The sequence below is a fragment of the Nomascus leucogenys genome, chromosome 4, assembly GCF_006542625.1.
Source record: "Nomascus leucogenys isolate Asia chromosome 4, Asia_NLE_v1, whole genome shotgun sequence".
NCBI lineage: Eukaryota > Metazoa > Chordata > Mammalia > Primates > Hylobatidae > Nomascus > Nomascus leucogenys.
In genome coordinates, this window is record NC_044384.1 from 134,678,002 (window position 1) to 134,697,621 (window position 19,620).

A 19,620-nucleotide genomic window follows, 5' to 3' on the forward strand; every position below is an offset into this window, starting at 1 on the left:
GTCGTCCCAATTCAAATGCTAAAAATAACTGCTTTAGCTGAACAAAATATTAAACTCATTTCTCAGTTCCATACAAATATTTAGCATGAGCTTATTTATTCAACAAGTACATATTGTGCCTATCAGGCTAGGACCCTTACCAGGCAATGAAGACATAAATGTGACAAAGACGAACACAGTGCCTCTCCTTAAGGGGCTAAGACAAGTAAAGAAGACAAACAATGAACAAATAATTACAAAACAGTCATTATCTGAAAGTAGAGAGAGATATTTCAACAAATCTATGGAGCCAGGGAAGGCATTCCAAGTTCAGAGACAATGTCTTTGACATAAAAATCTTCAAGGCTATCATATAAGAGAACTGTATTTCTGTAAGTTACTGCTGTTCACTTCCATCAATATAATTATTCTTATAACACATACAGGTTAATTTACATGCCAGGCTTATGCTCAGCAGCATATTATACTTAAAAGAGACTTTCTAAATCACAAATTCTTAGCTATAGTTTTAAACACCAAAATGAGTAATTTCTATCAGTTCGGAAAAATAAAAAATAATAAATAGGCTGGGTGCAGTGGCTCACGACTGTATTCCCAGCACTCTGCAAGCTGAGGCAGGCGGAACCTGAGGTCAGGAGTTTGAGACCAGCCTGGCCAACATAGTGAAACCCTGCCTTTACTAAAAATACAAAAAATTAGTTGGTCATGGTGGCAGGTGCCTGTAATCCTAGCTACTGGGGAGGCTGAGGTGGAAGAATCACTTGAACCTGGGAGGCGGAAGTTCCAGTGATTGAGATCACGACACTGCACTCCAGCCTGGGCGATAGAGCAATGCCATGTCTCAAAATAATAATAATAATAATAAATGAAGTGGCAGCACAGGTTTAAAATAAAATTTCTTTTTCTTTTTTGAGTCAAGTCATGCTCTGTCCCCTAGGCTGGAATGGAGTGGTGCAATAATAGCCCACAGCAGCCTTGGATTCCTGAGCTCATGTGATCCTCCCATCTCAGCCCCGAGCAGCTGGGACTACAAGCACATGCCAGTAAAATAATATTTCTGAAAAATGGCAGATTGACCCCATGATTCTCTTTCAACATCTTCTTCCCCTAACCACATTAAATTCACAGTAACGGAGTATAAAAAGGTAAAAATACAAAAGAGCTAAGATAGAGAAAAGAATGGAAAACTAAAACATTCAAGAGAATTTATAAAATTTTTATAAAATTGAAGAGATGGAGGAGTGATAATTGACTTAAGATAGCAGATGCGCTACCTGAGTTCTGCAGAGACCAAATAGAAGTAACGTATTAATATTTGCTATACAGAATCCCAAAACGGACAAGGCCTTGGGAACTATGGAGCTATGGAGTCAGAGTAAGTAGTGGGTCTAAAAGCAGAGGATTAGATAACAATACCTAAGTATATCATTAGATACTCACCAACATACGTGCTCTTACATATATGTGCACATGTGCCTGCTTCCAGAAGACTACTGCACCTCCCATCTCTCCTATTTTTTGTAGAAGCTCAACAGCATCAGAGGAAAAGAGCTATAAAATACTGACATTTGGATGCTACACTAGTAAAAAGCCCAGATCACCAAACGAAAGGACATGTTATGCACAGACACCTTCTGAGAGGTTCTCAAGTAATACACAGGTAATAACCGCAGATATGTGAGGAAAACCACCAAAATGAAAGCAAAAGCTTATAAAATCAAACAGAAATAAAAAAGAACCTGGAAGAAACAAAGCAACACATAGAGAAGGCCAAACAAAGTTATAATTTGTATCCTCAGAAGGCAAAACGAAGTTATGATTTATAACCTTAGAAGGCAAAACAAAGTTATAATTTATATCCTTACAGCAAAGAGAAAATATAGCAGCCATGAAGCAAAATAGAACGCTATAACTCGTGAACATCAGAGAACACAAAGTCGCTCTTTGAATTAAAAAAGTAGAATAGCAGAAATAAAAAAAATTCAGTAGGAAGGTTGGAAGATAAAGCTCAGGATATCTCCTATAAAAACAAATAAACAGATGAAAATATTTTTTAAAACCGAAATATAAGAATGATTAAAATTAGATTAGGATCTGTCAGGAAATTTAACTTCAAACAAACAGCATTTCCAGCAAAAGAGAATAGAAAGAGGCAGAAGAGAAAAATCATTAAAGAAACAATACAAGAAAATTACACAGAATTTTTTAGACACGGATTTCCATATTGAAAGGCCTCTTAAGAACCTAGCACAATCAGTGAAAAAATACACATCCTGAAGCTCATAATGACACAAGTAGCAAGTGGTGGAGCCAAAGTTCTAGCTTTCTGAACGTGGTCTTTTTAAAAACTGTGCAATACCATATGTCAACTGTAGAAGTAAAATTAATTTTAAGAAAGAAAAGAAAATACTACTTGAATTCCCTACCTTGCTGATCTGTTCCTAGATCAAGTACGGTTAATTAAAAGTTCTGTCATCATGAATAACGCTATGCTCCTTGACAAGCCACAAAAGTGTATGTGTATGTGTGAAGGGGGTGGGGGTGGAGGTTTGAGGGTATTTCCTACTATTTTGAAAATTCATGTATGAAAGGAGTTTATATTATGTGTTTGTGATCTGCTGCTAGATAGTCCATAAAGCAGATTCCGTAACCTAATTGCATTGACAACCTCCACCAAAGGAAATGATGCACTTACATCAGATCACCACTGTGTATTAAGAACAAAGCCTATAAAAATTGCATTAAAAACAGCATAGCTCCCTTGTTTCCTAAATTATTTTCATCTACGCCCTTCACATTCTTCCAGTCTTGCAAGGAAAATCTCCCTAGACAATTTTCCTAGTCAGTTACATGACTATTAAATATACTGATGTGACCAAAAAAAATCACGCTCCTTTACTCACTGTTGCCTTTCACACATCTTTACCTTATATTATTAACTACATAATGACAGTTGAACATTTTCACGTGACTTTCTTCGGTAGGAGTTGGCGTCATTCACAGCCTCCTACATTTGCTGTCCTATCCATTTTGTGTTTTATTGTACCTACTAATGGGATTTTGGCTTTAGTGGGAGAAGGAAAAAGAGAAATACGTTATGTCTCTTTTGAACAATTTGTTTTTGTCTTTTCAGACCTGGTAACATCAACATTCGCTGGGTATGATAAGGACGTTAGCATGCAGGTTTAGCATTTCCTTTTTTGGGACTAATAAATTCTCATACGCTAATGTAGTGGCTTTTGAGATCTCAGACCGCCGCTTCGAAACTCATTCTAATGCAACAGATCACCTGGGTCATTAGCTGTCGCCCTGCGCAATCTAGGAGTTCCTTTTTCCCACACCTATAGCGTTCCACTTTCTGCCTGTCAAGGCCTTCATTCCCGAATCTTTTTTTGTAAGAGGGGAGGGGTGTTGGTTTTGGGTTTGGACTGATAGTTGGTAGCTGCAGCCACCTTTAAGGTCCTGATGCATCAGTGACAGCATCACCTGTCTTCCTAACACGTGGGTGACCGGATCCTAGGCTGTCCGGCCTAGAAGGTGTCGGCCTCGCTCACGGGAAGTTCCCCACCAGCGGCCACAGCGCTTGCACAGTCCCCACAGCTTCCAGGGTCCTGCACACCCGGCACGAAGGTCACAGCCCCCGCGCAGGTGTGACGCGCGCCAGCGCACTCACCGTCTCCTTGGCAGCCGCCACTGGGATGGGCAGCATCCCCCGGCCGCGGGGCGGGTCCTCGTGCTCCGCGGCCACGCTCTCCGCGGGCCGCCGGGTCGCCGGCGAGCCGGCCCTGGGGTCCCCGTACAGCTGGTAGCACACCAGGCCGACCAGTCCCCCGCCGGCCGCCGCCGCCACGCTCAGCTCTCCCCAGCGCCGCCGCCGCCTCCATGCCGCCTCCGCCACAGCCCTCTCCTCATCCTCCCGCGAGGAGAAGGGCCGGCCAGGAAGGCCCAGGGTGGTCCCCGCAGGCCGCCCCCACGGCCCAAGGAGGGGCTGGTGAGCGCAGAGTGGAGGCGACAGCCGGGGCGGCGGCCACAAAAGCCTTCGCAGCGCAGCCATAGCGGAGGCCGCTCACACCAGAGCTGGGAGGGGGCGGAGAACGGAGGGGCGGGCGGGGGGGTCGCCGAAGCCTCGCGAGAAGTCGGTGCCGCGAGCTTCGCGGCCGGCGGAGAGCGACCCTTACACTCGCGCGGCCCGGGGGACCCGTGACGCCACCTTCAGCGCAGCGGTCCGGTGGTTCGGCCCGGGAAGAGCCTGGAAGAGACCGCGGATCCCGGCTGCTCCCCGGCCCCGAACCCCCAGCCCAACCACGCAGTCATAAATAATCGCGCCGGCCCGGCAACACCTGGCTACGCGACAGCGCGATACCGCGGGCACAGCCAAGTCAGTGGAACTGAGGCGCGGCCGAGTGCGGGGCTGCCGGGCGCCCCATGCTGTCTTGAGGCCCGCGCCGCTGCTACGGGCGGGGTGGGTCTCCGAGCAGGGGTCAGCGCCCGTCTGGGACACTCACATCCCCTAACGGTCTCCTGACCTCAGGAAACTCAAGGTCTTGACTCAAGGTCGTGAACGATTTGCAAGTGTATCTTCACATATGCGACAGGAGTGAGGTATAAGCGTTTGGCTCGAGTCATAACGATTGCAAATTAAGGCACACACTTTGACGACTCAAGGGCAGCTTCCAGACTTTTGATGGGAGAAGGCTAATGCTGTTTTTTAGAAGCACTAGCACACCCGAGGTCACTTAGTTCAACAAATCAGAACTGTCTTGTGCATATAAAACTAAGGATTTAAAAATTTCTGTGAATAAAGATAAAATCTTGAACAATACCCTGATTTTTGAGGGAAGGGCTGTTGGTATAAAGAAATGATAAGCGTATTGTGTCATCTTTTTGTTTTTACTATATTTTTGTTTGCTAGGTTGTATCGGTTTTTATAAGAAAGTGTAGATGAAGTTCCTGTCAGTTTCTCTCCCTAGACCCCAGTTTTGGTAACTTGAATTATGTTAGCTTTTTCTTCATACTATGGTATGGTGCCAGGAGTCTCTAAAATATTGTGGATCTAAGGGGTAGACAACTAAATACAGTGGTCTCAACTGGGCTGCAGTGACAAGAGAATACACCATCAGTTGATTGTGGCAAATCTTGTAAAGACTAAAGGCTTTCAGAGATGATCAAATGAGTTTTTTCTGGCTCAGGTCCTGCAATTTCTTTTTTTTTTTTTTTTTTTTGAGACGGAATCTTGCTCTGTTGCCCAGGCTAGAGTGCAATGGCACATTCTCGGCTCACTGCAACCTCCGTCTCCCTGGTTCAAGCGATTCTCCTGCCTCAGCCTCAGGAGTAGCTGGGATTACAGGCACCCGCCACCGCGCCTGGCTAATTTTTGTATTTTTAGTAGAGATGAGGAGGGTCTCACCATCTTGGCCAGGCTGGCCTCAAACTCCTGGAAGTCCTGCAATTTCTATTCCTATCACCTTGCATGTAAATAGCACATCAGGTACACCCCGTTACTTCTTATTTTAATAGAGGTTAATGGCATTTTTCTTTCTTAAAGTTGCTAAAAGCGGTAAGAAGAAATCTGTAGCAGATGAACAAATTGTGTGTATTTTAAAACCCGTCTCTGGGTTTTCTTCAGTTTCAGCCTGTTGGTTTTATGGAGTCAATGCCTAAGGAAGACTCGGTGATAGCGTCTTGCTTTATTTTATCACCAAATTTTCCTCAGCTTATGCTTTCTGTATATTCTGGAATATATGTAGTTATATATATATAGTTATATATATAGTTATATAGTTATATATAGTTATATATATAGTTATATATAGTTATATATAGATATATAGTTATATATAGATATATATAGTTATATATAGATATATAGTTATATATAGATATATAGTTATATATAGATATATAGTTATATATAGATATATATATGGTTATATATAGATATATAGTTATATATAGATATATATATGGTTATATATAGATATATAGTTATATATAGATATACAGTTATATGTAGATATATATAGTTATATATATCGATATATAGTTATATGTAGATATATATAGTTATATATCGATATATATAGTTATATATCGATATATATCGATATATATAGTTATATATATCGATATATAGTTATATGTCGATATATATAGTTATATATATCGATATATATAGTTATATATAGATACATATATAGTTATATATATATAGAATATATATAGTTTCCCCAAATAAATTATTTTCTGGGTAATAATTACATATATATATAATATAATAATCATATTGGCCGGGCGCGGTGGCTCACGCTTGTAATCCCAGCACTTTGGGAGGCCGAGGCGGGCAGATCACGAGGTCAGGAGATAGAGACCATCCTGGCTAACACGGTGAAACCCCGTCTCTACTAAAAATACAAAAAATAAAAAATAAAAAAATAAAAAGCCAGGCGTGGTGGCATGCACCTGTAGTCCCCAACTACTCAGGAGCCTGGGGCAGGAGAATTGCTTGAACCCGGGAGGTGGAGGTTGCAGTGAGCCGAGACTGTGCCGCTGCACTCCAGCCTGGGTGACAGAGCGAAACTCTGTCTCAAAAAAAAAAAAATTATAATAATAGTTCTGACATTGTTTACTTTGAATAGAACATGATTTCCTGATTTTCTCTTAAATTCTCAGTATAGCCTAATGCCAGAATTCTTGGACAGACTGATCAATTTTTATTAGTTGCATGTTAAAAGCTGAGTAGCTCTAAAGAAGATTAGGGAGGTAATACAATAACATCAGATTACAGGTGAGGAAAATGACATTCTTCATCTAAGATGACAAATACAGACACATACCTATAGATTTCTGTGTAGTTTCTCTATGGTTTTCTAAATTTTGTAGAGCTCCTGCAAACAATTTATCTGGTTAGAAGCTAAGTACCTGCTGTGAGAAGGGCTAAGTTTAGGTTTGTAGAGCAGTAAGAGAGCTTTGGATAAAATATCTCTCACGTGCAAAAGTAACTTTACTAATAATTTTCAACAGTACCTTCCCTCTAAAGGTGAAATTTCCTTAAGAATAGTTAGCGTTTTCTTCCCACGTTTGATGCTCTGTAACTATAGCTACACAAAAATAACCGAATTCCCTTGTTATGTGGATATTTTTCTGAGTTTAATTCTCAGGGGAAAAATTGTAAGAAATGTGATATTAGGAATTTTGAACCTTTTTTTAAAGTTTCAGATAATATTGTTGGATCAATATAAAGTCAACCCAATATCCCTTATCTTTTATGTCAATTCTACTGAGCATTAAGAATAACCCCCAAAATGCCCCTACTCCACGGTGAGAGCCCACACCTTGAAAGAAATACCCACTTATTGTTCACTATGCTCTAAATAAAAAGAAATGTTCTGAAACAATAACAATGTTTAAAACAACGGGGATTAGGCTGCGCGCGGTGGCTTACTCTTGTAATCCCAGCACTTTGGGAGGCCGAGGCGGGCAGATCACGAGGTCAGGAGATCGAGACCATGGTGAAACTCCGTCTCTACTAAAAATACAAAAAATTAGCCGGGCTTGGTGGCGGGCGCCTCTAGTCCCAGCTGCTCGGAGAGGCTGAGGCAGGAGAATGGCTTGAACCTGGGAGGCGGAGCTTGCAGTGACCCGAGATTGAGCCACTGCACTCCAGCCTCGGTGACAGAGCGAGACTCCGTCTCAAAAAAAAAAAAAAAAAAAAAAAAAAAAAACCAACGCGGATTAAGCCAAAAAGGGTTTTTCAGGAAAGCGTATATGTCAGTGAATAAGTAATAAATTAGAAGTCAAGAAATCTGGACTCCAGTTTTGGATTTGCTGCATCTTAATTATAATGCTTTGGAAGGCACAATCTCTAAAATAGTGGAGTTGACATAGATGATCACCTCTGAACCCATCTTTCTGATGAACTAAAATGCTCCAAGTATATCAGTAAACCGTAGAAAGACACTTCATGGTATTTTTCATGTATCATTGCTCTTCTGAAAGTCTACAATGGGCCTATGATTGTTTTATTCTTTCAGCTTAAAATTCCATCCCCTGACCACGCAGGCTACCGTCTGTAATCTCAGCGCTTTGGGAGGCCAAGGTGAGTTGATCACTCAAGAGTTCAAGACCAACCTGGGCAATATGGCAAAACTTCGTCTCTACAAAAAATACAAAAATTAGCCAGGCATGGTGGTGCGTGCTTATGGTCCCAGCTACTCAGGAGGCTGAAATGGGAGGATTACTTGAACCGGGGAAAAGGAGGTTGCAGTAAGCCATCATTGAGCCACTGCACTCTAGCCTGGGTGAGAGAGCAAGACTCTGTTTAAAAAAAAAAAATCCATTCCTTTATCTAATTATTTTAAGCTTCTACTGCATTTTAAATTGCAAATACATTAGTGATTTGAAAAGTTTGAAAATGTGAAATATAAGTGCAATAGGCAAGAATGTCTTGTTTAACAAAGCTTCTATTAAAATATACTGCCTTCCTTATTTTGGTCATTCTGAGCTCCAGATTCTTGACTAGTTAAAAGAGTAGCAGTTAAATCTGAGATCTGTGTCAGGGCACATGAACCGCCCCATGCCCAGGTCCACTCAAGTCTACCAGCAGAGAGCAAGGCTGCAACCGTCTTCTTCCCTCTTCGGGAAAGTTGTCATCAGTTTCTCAAATTGTCTTCCACCTTCGATGGTGTCTTCCTTAGGGGAAAATTGACAAAGGAGACAGTGCTGGGGAAGGTATGTTGCTCTGTTTTCTTCAAAGTGCTAGCCACCAGCAATCTGGAACTCAATTCCTCAGCAACCAGGGCTGTGGAAACCAAGTTGCCCAAGACACTGAGGGTCTGTTTTCTGTTTCGATGAGCTCTCATTCCCAAAGACTGTGATCTGCATCTCACCGTTTTTCCATTAGGCAAAGCCAAGCTGAGTCTAAGCAACATGAGGCCAGGGCATGCATCTTTTAGCCCAGTTCCTGGCACACATTAGGACCTCAATTATATTTACTAAATGAAAGGCAATGTCTTGAAAAGAGGAGAAGGTGGAGGCCAACACAGGAAGGCAAGTTAGGTGACAAGGAAATACAGTGGCCCATCAGACACTAAAGAAGCTGACAAACCAAGCAGCACATCAATGAGGAAATGCAATCAACACAGATGGGAGGCCAAAGGGAAAAAGCAAGGGATTTGCAAAGAAGGATCAGAGATAGAGTGTGGGCTAGGCGAAGTGGCTCACACCTATAATCGCAGCACTTTGGGAGGCCAAGGCAGGAGGATCATTTGAAGCCAGGAGTTCAAGGCTGGCCAGAGAAACATAGTGAGAACCTGTCTCTACAAAAATTAAAATTAAAATTAGCCAGGAGTGGTGGTGCATGCCTGCAGTCCCAGCAGCTTAGGAGGCTGAGGTGGGATGATTGCTTGCATGAGGAGTTCGAGGCTGCAGTGAGCTATGTTCGTGCCACTGCACTCCAGCCCCTGGGTGACAAAGCAAGACCCTCTAAAAAAGGGGGGGCGTGGAGAACAAAGTGTGATCATGGAGAAGGCTTGATTCAAGAACAGATTTTGTGATTTTGAGATTCTAGCACTGAAGTTATCCTGTTACATATTATTTGGCCATATCCTCTTGGAGTAGAGCCTTAAAGCAATAGGTTTTCCCCAAGGCTCTCTCCATTTTTTTTTTTTTTTTTTTTCCGAGACGGAGTCTCGCTTTGTCACCAGACTGGAGTGCAGCGGCGCGATCTCGGCTCACTGCAACCTCCACCTCGCAGGTTCAAGCAATTCTCCTGCCTCAGCCTCCCGAGTAGCTGGGACTACAGGCATGTGCTACCATACCCAGCTAATTTTTGTATTTTTAGTAGAGACGGGATTTCACCATGTTGGCTAGGATGGTTTCGATCTCCTGACCTCATGATCTGCCCGCCTCGGCCTCCCAAAGTGCTGGCATTATAGGCGTAGGCCACGGTGCCCGGCTGGCTCTGTCCATTCTTTTGGTCCTCCGAGGAAAATGCAGCATCATCCATGGCCAAACATCAGTGACTTGACTGGCCACACCTCCCCCTTTGTTCTTAGATCTTTCACTGGGGACAGTAACCCAGCTGGCAATTGTACACATTTAACTACCTTTCCAGACCAGTAACACCCTCACTTTGATTACTACATCTATCCAGTCTGTTTCACATAATTTCCAGGGTCTTTGTTGACAGTGTCTCACTGTTCAATTCCTGTTGTTTAAGTCTCGCAATCCCCTGTGTCTTTGTTTTCCATTTGGTAGTAGTGACTTCTTACGTACTTGGGACACAGGCAATAGCGGGATGGACTTACTACCAGCAAAGCCTCCCACTCAAAAACAAGGAAGCTCTTTCTCAATTGTCATTTCCTATTTTCATGTCTGATAGCGATTACAGCTTGTATGTCCATCAAAAATTGTCTTCTGGTGCAGAATAACGTCATAGTAACATAATGATCACCCATTACACAAGCATGACACTTTGGTAGCAAAATGTTACAGGATCTTTGGGGTGTCGTTTTCCTGTGCAGAAACCTCTGTGGCCAGTGGTTCCTTTGCCTGAGTTTTGCTTGGGCCTGCTAGGCTTAGCACTGTCTACTAAAGCTGGACATATGCATGTCCTATGACCCATCAATTTCACTTTTTAGGTGACATACTCATGAAAAGAAATGAGTACTTATGTCCATCAAAAGACATATAGAGGAGGCCGGGCACGGTGGCTCACGCCTGTAATCGCAGCACTTTGGGAGGCCGAGGAGGGCAGATCATGAGGTCAGGAGATCGAGACCATCCTGGCTAACACAGTGAAACCCCGTCTCTACTAAAAATATCAAAAAATTAGTTGGGCATGGTGGCGGGCGCCTGTAGTCCCAGCTTCTCTGGAGGCTGAGGCAGGAGAATGGCGTGAACCCGGGAGGTGGAGCTTGCAGTGAGCCAAGATCGCACCACTGCACTCCAGCCTGGGTGACAGAGTGAGACTTTGTCTCAAAAAAAAAAAAAAAAAAAAAAAAAAGACATATAGAGGAATAGTCATATTAGCATCATTTCTAATTGGCAACAAACCAGAAACTATTCATATGTTCATCAGCAGTGGCCTGGATTATTTAAAAATGTGGCATATTCACATAATCAAATGATATAAAGCAATGAAAATTACTGAATTGCAACTACATGCAATCACTGGGATAAATTTTAAAGCAAAAGTGAGTTGAAGGCAGACACAAAAGAACCAACTATATTATTCTACTTTTAAAGCTCAACAACAACAAATAGATATAAATAATATTAGAGATTAGGATGGTGGTCTCCCTAGGTGCAGGGAAGTGATTAGAAGGGAGAAAAAGGAGCTTTGGGAGTTCTGTGTCTTGATATGGGTGCCAATGACACGTGTATTTATAAATATTCGTAGAGCTGTCCACTTACAATTTCTATAACGTTTTTATATATGTAACACTTCAATGAAAAGTTTATATAAAAGAAAACATAGATTTTCTTCCTAGTGTTCTTATACTAATGTGTTATTTACTAGAGGACTTTGCTCATTTATGAACTATACAACTTAGAAGGAATGTGTAGAGCTTGAAAATAGTTCAACTAAGAACAATAAAATTGATTGAAGATTTGGAAACTAAAGGAAAAGTTACATAAGCTTGATGTAGCCTGAGGAGATTTAACCAAGGAGTATTTTAATAAACATCTTTCACTACTTGAAGACTACTAAGAAGATAATATTAGTGATTTTTCTTATTTATTAAGGAAAAGACCAAAAGGAACTTTGTATTTTAAGCAAACAACGTAGTGTTTTATCTTCTTTAACTTGCAGCATTTTCTCCCCTGAAATGTCCATATGGACAGACCCAGTAGGTATGTGATTGTAAGGCCTAGTGCAACCAGTACATACCCTTGTTTCTGGCTCTAACCCCAGACTTTCAGGTGTTGGATGGGAAAATTACTTCAAGAGCAGATAACCAAATAGAAGGGCAGTCTTCAGAACAGATGGAAAGCTCAGCATAAAGAGGGAGCCATTAGAGACCTCAAGAATAGCTTAAGGTTAGTCAGTGTACATACCTGCAGAAGTTTAGTGGGATGGCAAACCAGTTTCATCCCTTGCCAACTTCAGTTGATTGCTATTAGTTATCCAGAACACTGTGCTAAGCAAAATTATCAGGCCAGGCCCAGAAATCACAGGAAAAAGTAAGTAAGTATCTCTGCTAAGATTGGGCTATCAGATTGGGATTGAGTTGAGTTGTAAGTCCACCATGGTTCTTTGGAAACGCTCTACTTAGAGGAGATAATGCAAACAACAGCAGGAACAGAAAAGCTGAAAAAAATGTTCAAATGTTTTTGTAATATGTGTGGGAACATTTAATATATACCCTATAAAGTTATAGAAGACCGAAAAGAATTTAGAGATAGTTTAGTCTGGGAATTTTCTAATCTATCTAAGTTTTTGTTGGGGGGTGGTGGGCGTGGGGTGGGGAGGGGAGTGCTTAGTGAAAAACTGTTTGTCAAAAGAAATCTCATTTCTTAAGCCCCAAAATACAAAGTAGATAACAGCAGAGTGTCTCTAGTTGAAAAGAAGGGAAATCTGGACCGTGTCCATTTAAAGGCTCCTTTTCAGCTCCCACAGTGGAGCCTGAAGTAACTTTGTAGATTACTGGGGCTTAAATACTACTGAAATACACACTCGTTCCATTTTTACTGACTGACGAGGAAACTGAGAGGCTGCCAGGTTAAAGGACTTTCTCTGAGTTATACTACCAGAAATTGAGCCTAGATATTCTGCCCTACATCTAGATAGTTCCTGTATTAGAATCATCAGAAACTGAGAGAATTTAAAACCGTTTTTCTTAAGGCATATTAATTTGCAAGGAATAGAATAGCAATTGCATTAGCTCAAGTAAAAGATGCATTTTAAGGATAAAATTATATAGAATCCAGAGAAAAGTGGTACTATGAGGTGTCAGGAAGTGTGGTAACCGGGCCAGCTCTAGGGACCTACATCATAAGAGCTCAAGGACTTTCTTCCTAGCCCAGTGCTGTGAGCATGACTTGGCTACTAATTCCGCCAGTCTCTGAATCTTAATGCAAATTCTAAAGAGAAAACATTAGGTTGGTCTGGACTATAGACGTTTTCTTCTTTTGTTAGTTTTTCACTCCTAGGCCAGCCAGCTGTGTCTGGGAGGGAAGGTGTAGAGTCATATGGAGATGCAGTTTCTGGGAAAGGGAGAACAACTTCCCTTAGAAGGCCCTGTGGGCAGGTACCGGCGGTGTGCTGGGTTCTGTGGTAGAAGAGGTGGGGAGTCCCGACTCGTAGTGTTTTCAGATTTTCATGGCATAAATACTCCCACCATGGTGATTTCAGGCTACCAATACGACATTACTGATTGCAGAGTTGGGAAGAGATGCGTGGTAGCATATTATGTAGAATTTCCACTATCTACATCATATAAAAGACATAATAGATAATGGTAAAGTAAAAGTGATCTTTTTAGTACTTATTACATTTTATATTTACCTAATAAATATAAATTATATTACGTTTAATATAATTATCTAATTGTAAGTTTACATAATATAATTTTTAATAATGTCTCTAACAACCAGCTCAAAATCTCTGGAAAATTTAACAGTCAGCTCTAGTAAGTTAGTGCAAGCTGGCTCCAGCCCACCAATATGGTATTTAAAGATCACCATCTCCACTTGAGTTTGGAGGCTCTTGAAGACTGCTTTTGACATAAGAAAAGCACAGGGTGAGTGGGACATGTGACTAAGCCAAAAAAGATTAGGATTAAGAATTTGCGTTTATGGAAGGATCACTTGTGCCCAGGAGTTCAAGATTACAGTGAGCTACGTTGACGTCAGTGCACTCCAGCCTGAGTGGCAGAGTTAGACTGTCTCCAAAAAAGAGTAAAAATAAAAATAAAAATATGCTGGGCACAGTGGCTCACACCTGTAATCCCAGCACTTTGGGAGGCCCAGGTAGGGAGATCTCTTGGGCCCAGGAGCTCGAGACCAGCCTGGGCAACATGGTGAAACCTGGTCTCTACAAAAAAAAAAAAAAAAATTAGCAGGGCATAGTAGTGTGTCCCCGTAGTCCTAGCTACTCCAGAGGATAAGGCCAAAGGATCACTTGAACCTTGGAGGCAGAGCCTGCAGTGAGCCAATATTGCATCAGTGCACTCCAGTGTGGGCAACAGAACCAGACTCTCTCTTAAAAAATAAAAAATAATTAAAAATGAAAATAATAAAGAATTTGCCTTTGGCCACAAAGCGCAAAATGAATTTAGCCATCCTTTAATGAAGAGGAGGGAAACAATCCTTCTCACCCTCCCATGATTGTTAATTGGTTTCAATCAATGTATATGCAGATACTACTATGGAATTATTTCTACCCTTTCAAATTAATTATATTTGTTGTTCCAAAGACTTGGAATTAAGGAATCATCTCAGGTCTGTAGATACTGGACAGGTACAACTAACTACTCAGATGAGTTAGAGATCATTCTTGAGCTGAGTTTGTAGGTATTCAGTTAAAAAGGTGTGCTTTTAACAGCTGATATCCAATAGGGACCAGCTCTCATTTGATATTGCCAGGTAATTAAGTCTTGCTTTAGGTTAAGGTCAATTTTTAGGCTTGATTAAAATATTTGATTTCAAATTCACAAGCATATAATACATCTAATCAATTCTTAAATTTATTATACTTAAATTTCGTATTTTGTCCACATGAAGGTATTCATTCTTAAGCCAAACTAATTATTGAGTGTTTAGGTCACTATGCAATATATTTTTCTGTTAAAATAAATTAGTTTGCCTCAAAGACTAGAGATTGATCTAAAAGCGAGTCTGAAAATATAGGTGTTCATAAATTCCTTGGCAACTGAAGCATATCAAAACTCTTGCACTTCAAAAATAATTGCAAATTTTTTTTTTCAGGATGATCTCAAATCTTATGTTCGGGAACCTGCAAACCTCGGACCACCACATCAAGGGAAATGAAGTGAACCTTTCACTTGATGACAAGACTTTGTAGAAAACCACTAAATTAGCTACTCTAACATCATCATGCAGGTGCATGGGTCTCCTTGAACAAATTATTCCAGAGTAAGATGGCCTGTTCCTCCATCATTCCAGTGTTATACCAGGAAACCAGGTTTGATTAGGATTTCATTGTGTGTAGTATTTGTTTCAGGGCATATGCTTTGATCAAAATCTATGTAATGAAGACCTATACTCCATGATATCTAGAATTAATCATTGAACTATGTCTATGGCTAAACCCAAATGTTACACTGATTTACTTATTAAACACCTATTTGCCTGTGAAGAGTTTGTCCCTAAAAGTGAATTTTAAATATAGAGCAACACCAAACAATAATAAAACCAGTGTAAAAAACTCGAGGTTATTATCCAAATCAGGTGCTTTTTTAAACTGAGAAGTAACCAAATGAAAAAGGAAGAGCTGAAAAATGTACTAATGGAACACTTCATTATTTTAAGTCCTACGAAAGTAGAAACACATGAGAAATGAATTTCAGCATATGGTGTGAATGCTCCTTTGTTCTTACTTCTAGTCTGTATATTAAAATTAAGTTTTCTTCTAATCTTTCTTCAATAATTATGAAGGACTGAGATGACTGTCAACCAGAAAATGCAACCGGGCAGTTGGAGATGTGAAACTATAGCCTTAGGAGAGAGGTCTTAAATGTGGTAACTGACTACTGCATGGAGTCCTGTACTGGAATTTAAAGGAGTTTCAAATGTGAGATTAGTAAAAAGGAAAAATGCTTTGAAAGTTCACATATGCAGTAAATGGATTATATTGGAGTCAAAAAAGTATAAATTACGTAGCATTTATATTACAATGATTGGGAACTTGCGGATATATCTACAGAAATACATGTTAGGATTAAGAGAACTTCGGAAGTTGGAAAGTCATGTATTTACAAAAGTATTTTATCTGGATATTTGTTTTGATAAAATCAGCCAAATATCAAATCAATATAGAAGTCTCATAATTTGAACCCTCCTTATCTTCTTTAAAGCTCTGATATTAAGGGTAGGAGAATTTAAGTAATTTGAAGAGACCGGCTTGTGAAAATTAGCCTACGAAGCAAAGTTATTGAATTCTCTTTTCCTATTAAATTTTGTCTTCAAATTTGGATAGATAATCACAGAATGATAGACTGAATGGAACCACAGAGATAATCTCATCTAAGGACGGTGTTTTAGGGAGGAGGAAACAAGAATGAATCATGTCTTACCAGGGGAAATGTCCTGATGTGTTTCCTGTCTGTTTCCCACCCTTTTTCTGGCACTCCCTAACAGAACTCTGCTTAGATATAACTTCTTCCAAAATGCCTCACCTTTCCCAAGGCTGGGTTAGCACATGTTGCTGCCTACGTTTTATTTATTTATTTAACTTATTTTAAGTTCAGGGGCACATGTGCAGGTTTGTTACATAGGTAAATTTGTGTCATGGAGGTTTGTTGTGCAGATTATTTCATCACTCAGGTATTAAGCCTAGTACACATTAGTTATTTTTTCTGATCCTCTCCCTCCTCCCACCCTCCACCCTTTGACAGACCCCAGTGTGTGTTGTTCCTCTCAATGAGTCCATGTGTTCTCATCATTTAGCTCCCACTTGTAAGTGAGAAAATGCGGTATTTGATTTTGTGTTCCTGCATTAGTTTGCTAAGGATAGTGGCCTCCGCCTTCATCAGTTTCCCTCTGCAAAGGACATGATCTTATTCTTTTTATGGCTGCATAGCATTCTATGGTGTATGGGTACCACATTTTCTTTATCCAGTCTATCACTGTTGGGGGAAAAATTTTGCAAACTGTATATCCAACAAAGGTCTAATATACAGCATCTATAAGGAACTTAAGCAAATTTACAAGAAAAAACAACCCCATTAAAAAGAAGACATGGGCCAGGCATGGTGGCTCACACCTGTAAGCCCAGCACTTTTGGAGTCAAAGACTTGAGGATCACCTGAGGTCAGGAGTTCGCGACCAGCCTGGCCAACATGGCGAAACCCCATCTCTACTGAAAATCCAAAAGTTAGCCAGGCGCAGTGTCGGGCTCCTGTAATTCCAGTTACTTGGGAGGCTGAGGCAGGAGAATCGCTTGAACCCAGGAGGCGGAGGTTGCAGTGAGCTGAGATTGCGCCATTGCACTCCAGCCTGGGCAACAAGAGTGAAAGTCCACAAAAGAAAGAAAAGAAAAGAAAAGAAAAGAAAAGGAGACAGAGAGACAAAGACATACCTGCAACCAACAACCATATGAAAAAAAGCTCAACATCACTGATCATTGGAGAAATGCAAATCAAAACCACAGTGAGTTACCATCTCACACCAGTCAGAATGGTTATTATTAAAAAGTAAAAATAGATGCTGGTGAGGTTGCGGAGAAAAAGGAATACTTATACACTTTCGGGGTGAGTGTAAATTAGTTTGTGGAAGACAGTGTGGCAATTCCTCAAAGACTTAAAAGCAGAAATACCATTAGACCCAGCAAGCTCATTACTGGGTATATACCCAAAGGAATAGAAACTTTTATTATAAAGTCATGTGTATGAATACTGCAGCATTATCCACAACAGCTGCTACCTACTTTTAATAAAGCACCTTGAACTCCCCCAGTCATACCACTACAACTAGAATGTAATGTGCTACTTTACTCGCTCGTCTCCACCAGTTGGACCACAAGCTTCAGGAGGACAGAAATCATACTTGCCTTTTAATGAACACAGACATTCTCTATGGTGTAGTATGAACTTACATATTTTTTGGATGAATGACAAATACAGCATTTGTTTTTGTAAAATTACTGAGAATCCATGCAAATTTAACCTGAATAGAAGTTCTTTCTTCAGGATAATGGAGCTACGGATTGAATTATTGTTCAAAATTCAGAAACCCAAGTCAATCATCTACTAGATCAAAATAAGATTGCCCTGCAAAATACATTTCTATTGTAATAGCTCATTAGAAATACTTACCATGTATTATGTGGGTAACTTTGAGGAAATAATAGCAGATCTGAGTTTACTGAAGTCAGTCATAAAAGGCTGCTCTCTGACCATTTCATCTCTTATTTTAAAAAATTCATAGGTTATTTGCTGATGTGATTGTGTGTTTTTGTTGTTGATTTTGATAAAATGCAGTTTTATAGGTGACGCAGTTCTCATAGAAGAGCTTCTCTTTTTACTTGTTTTGTATAACAGCAAGCTACTCCAAATCCAGTTCCTTGCCATTTCATTTACTTGACTCAGTTCCTTGTCCTTAAACTCGTTTCACAGTTTCATTGCCAGCTAGAAACTTACAAGCCTTGGTCGCAGGAAGAGCTTGAGTCAAATATTTTCAGCGTCAACACTTTCGCGGTATCCTGACAGCTACACAGTATCTGCTGAGCCGCTTTTTACTCCTCCTCAAGACTGACGTTTTCACAATTTTTCCGTGATTTTTATCTTCACTAACGACCTGCCCATGATAATTGTGCTGTCTTTCTTTTTTTCATTTTTGGAAGTGAGACTTGCATGAGGAATTTACCAAGTGTGACTAGAAGCTGGAGAAGTGAAACTTGGAGGCATTCATTCCTGCGTATCAAGGTTCCTCTTGGCCTTATCAAGGGTTTGGCAGCATATGTGACCACATCGTCCTCTAGTGGCTGACCCCACGAGAGGCCGGTGGCCACTCCCACTCTGTGGCAAAGAATGCCCTTTCAGTGCATGGCTTTATGACTAGAGGTTGTTATTTTTAAGATAAGCGCCTGTTTTCTAACAATCATGTTACATTTTATGTCTTCAAACAAACATCCTATGACTTAAAACTATCCTTAGTTGGAGGAAATATAAACATTAATTCAAGAAATCAAAGCAAATATTTCAGATATCTGAAACAGTCTTAAGGAGCATATCGATCAATCAACAGATACCTATCAGGTAGGTAAAATATGCCAGGCACTGTTGTAGGTGCTTGATGTACATTAAAAACCAAAACAGATGAAGATCCCTGCCTGCATGGAGCTTCATTCTAGTATGAGGACTTCATGAATGAATGTGTGTTTCTCCCAGGCTATCCTCAAACGAGACTCCTTGTAAATGTGACACATTTCAATAATCATATTCTGTGTTCTGTAAACTGTATTCCGAATATTCAGTAAGTAATGTAATTGTTTTTGTCTTATCTGCTCCAGACCCCCTTCAGGGCAAGTAGGAGGTGACTGGCAACACATCACATATTAAGCTGGTGGCAACACATCGCATATTAATCACATATTAATAATCACATATTAATCACATATCAATCATGCCTTGTCATTCAGAAGTGTATTCAGCTCCCATGCGCTAGTGTTTCCTACTCTGGAGTGATCATTATATAAAGCTATTTATGTGTTCTAAAATGGTGTGCCAAAATTTAAGAAATGCCCTTTTTAGTCCTTTCTCTGTTTCTCTTCTCCCAGTTCACCTCCCTATAGGGATGGAGGTTTATTTTTACTCCTCCAGCTGTCATTTGGGTAAACTCTGGAGGGGCAGATCTTGCCTAAGGCTAGATTTCAGTTCAGCATAAACAGGACTAATTACCTCAGGCCTCTAGTTAGGACACAGAAATGGGTCAATAAGG

At 40.6% G+C, this 19,620-nt stretch overlaps 1 protein-coding gene and 1 long non-coding RNA gene across 4 annotated transcripts in view; one reads left to right on the plus strand and one right to left on the minus strand.

Moving 5' to 3' along the window:
* Window positions 1-4,096, minus strand: part of MICU3 (mitochondrial calcium uptake family member 3) — a 94,227-nt gene extending 90,131 nt beyond the window's left edge. For all 3 annotated transcript variants that reach the window (XM_030812337.1, XM_030812338.1, XM_030812335.1), the window contains exon 1: window positions 3,674-4,096. In XM_030812337.1, coding sequence (XP_030668197.1) covers window positions 3,674-4,054 — 381 coding nt within the window. In that variant the 5' untranslated portion in view covers window positions 4,055-4,096. The remainder of the gene's footprint in view (window positions 1-3,673) is intronic.
* A 75-nt stretch (window positions 4,097-4,171) lies between these two features.
* LOC115834821 lies at window positions 4,172-15,451 on the plus strand. The gene is made up of 3 exons (XR_004029814.1): window positions 4,172-4,602; window positions 8,031-8,095; window positions 14,929-15,451. It is a non-coding gene; the product is annotated as an uncharacterized LOC115834821 (long non-coding RNA).
* Window positions 15,452-19,620: the final 4,169 nt, after the last annotated feature.